The following is a 2,626-nucleotide window of genomic DNA, read 5'->3' on the forward strand; positions in this document are numbered from 1 at the left end:
CCCCCCCCCTCCCTCCTTCCCTCTCCATCAACAACAACTTGAAATAAGAAGGAAAAAAAGGAATTCAAACGCACTAAGACAGACAGAGGGCGGCAGACACCAACCGCACACCTGCCGCAATAGAACAGCATAGACGAACTGCACACACATGAACCGACACGGGCGGAGGGGTGCACTCCGAAATGGGGCAAGGGGCCGAGGGAGAAGGGCGGCGATGCAACAATCACACGGGTCGGAGGCGCAAGGGCATAGAGTGAGGCACGTACCCAAAGTCGGCGGCACAACAACCGCACAGGATACCCATCGTCCACAGAGCCCCAATCTCCCCCCTTCCCCCCTCTCCTCGCACATATACACTTTATCTCTTTCCCCCTCCCTTTCCTCGTCCGCTTGCCCTGCCCGTGGCTCTCTTCATTGACGCTGCCGCCACCCATATCCACTCCTTGCAAGTATGCACAGATGATGCTCTCAAACAGTGGGCAACTGAGTGAGTGAGTGAGTTAGAAATTTTCTGCCGCCGTCGGCGTTCAGCGTGCCGTTGGCATGTCGCACATACCGTCCAAGAAACAAAACAAAAAAAAAGCCACTACCTCACCGTGAAGGTTTCTCGTCACACACAGTACAATCAACAATTTCACCATTCATCTCATAGTTCTTTGTTATCATCTTTTTTCTTCCCATTTTGTGTTGCGTGCACGCGCACCATTGTATCAAGTTAGACGGGAATGATCTTTGCTTCAACCTGTCTCTCCGTACTCTCACTCTTACTGTTTCTACGTGACATGATGCCTAAAAAAGGGGGACATTTCGTTCGAGCACTGTTTCACACACCAGACACGATTGCTGCTTACTGTTACTGATCCACACCTTGTCCACGGTGACTTGTATTGCATCGCTCTGCCAGTTTCTCTGCTGTTGCCATACGCTCCAGCAGCCACTGTGGCAATATTTCACTCTCCTCAGCAGTTACTTGGAACATGCTAACAGGAAATGGTGCGCCGCTCGGCAGCCGAGCGTCGTCAGCAAAGAGTTCGTCAAAGAAATGGTGCTCCAAAACCTCCTTTGCAGAGAGGCGCTCGTCCGGTGTGTACCGCAGCAGCTGCCCTATCAACGACACCGCAGCCGGTGGGGTGCTAGGGGGAAGAACGCTTTGCCACTGCATCGACTTAATGCTAAGGTTGTGGTAGCGCTGCAGGTAATCGCTGCTTCCGGCGTCCGCGTTGCTCGGTGAGAGTGGCGCTTCTCCAAAGCATGTCTCACTTGTATGCATGATCGCCTCCACAGTTTGTGGGTTAAGCACATATAACTCCTTGCGTGAGGGCGCCCCAAGAACTTTAAAAATTTCCGCCATTTGATCAACGGTGGTGGCTCCCTTGAACAACACATTGCCACAGAGAAGCTCAGCGAGCACACAGCCGTATGCCCACATATCTACATGTAAGTGGTAGTACAGAGATCCTAGTAATAGCTCTGGGGCTCGATAGTATCGGGAACAAATGTACGATACATTCTTCTCCCGCGGTCCCTTAGCTCCCAGTGGTTGCATCACTTTGGCGCTGCCAAAATCGCAGAGCTTTACAAGCCCTGTTTCAGGGTCAATAAGCACGTTGCTGGGTTTGACGTCGCGGTGACATATACCGCGCGCGTGCAGAAACACAAGCGCTCGCGCAAGTTGAAACATAGCAGCCTTCAATAGGATGAGCGGCATCCGCTGTTGGCTCTGTCGCACATACATATAGTGCAGACGGTGGATGTCTAGCGGCAGATAATCCATCACGATATAGAGATACTGCTCGCCGTTGGGGCCGCAGGCAGAAAAGTGATCCAGCAGCTGCACAATATTCGGGTGATACGGCAGCGTTGTCGGCACCACCGTGAAGTACCCATTTGGCGTGGAACCCGCCTCCACCGCGGCATTGCTTCCGAGACTCTTGCTGATGCTATTGCTATTATTGCTACTGCTGTGTTGGCTACCGTGACTGCCCATTGCGTATTCCCCACAACGTGCCTGGGGACCGAGATGGTCACGCAGGAGCGTAAGCTCACGGTGATGCAGACGACCATCGAAAAGAACCTTCTTCACCGCCACCGTTCTTCCAGTCCCGCGCACCCTCGCCATCATGACGACACCAAACGACCCACGGCCAAGCACCCGCAGCGGCTCGTACGTCGCCTGTTCACTCGCAGTGGATCCGGGGTTCTGTGTGTGGGGGGACTCCTGGAGCACCTCGCTATTCGTGAAGAGTGGTGAGGTGTTTACGCTCTCAGCTGCCTCTGTGTGTCGCATCCCTTTCCCCTACACCTTTATTTCTTGTTTTTCTTTTCTTTGTTTGTTTTCTGGTTTCACTTCGAATTGCCTGTATTTGCTTCTTTATTTTTAGCCTTTTCCCCCTTTAGCCGGTGCTCGCAGTGCACCTTCCCCTTCTGTCAGCAACAACTGTCACGGCAGCAGCAGGACGAGGAGGAGACAGAGAGAGAGAGAGAGAGAGAGAGAGAGAGAGGTCGCATCAGTTGACAGTGGCGTGGACCCGTGTGCGCACGCCTATACAGCTCACACAGAGAGAAGCACCGAGCGGGATGTTGTGGCTGCACGCACACACACACACACACAGCAAAAAAAAAAAAA

The 2,626-nt window shown here is 53.1% G+C and overlaps 1 protein-coding gene across 1 annotated transcript; it reads right to left on the reverse strand.

The window, feature by feature from the left end:
• Positions 1 to 853: 853 nt before the first annotated feature.
• On the reverse strand, positions 854 to 2,287 carry DQ04_03681000 (glycogen synthase kinase-3 alpha; the record flags this gene model as incomplete). The annotated part of the gene is made up of 1 exon (XM_009313022.1): positions 854 to 2,287. One exon carries the CDS (start codon positions 2,285 to 2,287, stop codon positions 854 to 856), a length of 1,434 nt encoding a protein of 477 aa, XP_009311297.1.
• Between the last annotated feature and the right edge of the window lie 339 nt (positions 2,288 to 2,626).

Source organism: Trypanosoma grayi (genome assembly GCF_000691245.1).
Source record: "Trypanosoma grayi strain ANR4 Tgr_368_V1, whole genome shotgun sequence".
Taxonomy (NCBI): domain Eukaryota; phylum Euglenozoa; class Kinetoplastea; order Trypanosomatida; family Trypanosomatidae; genus Trypanosoma; species Trypanosoma grayi.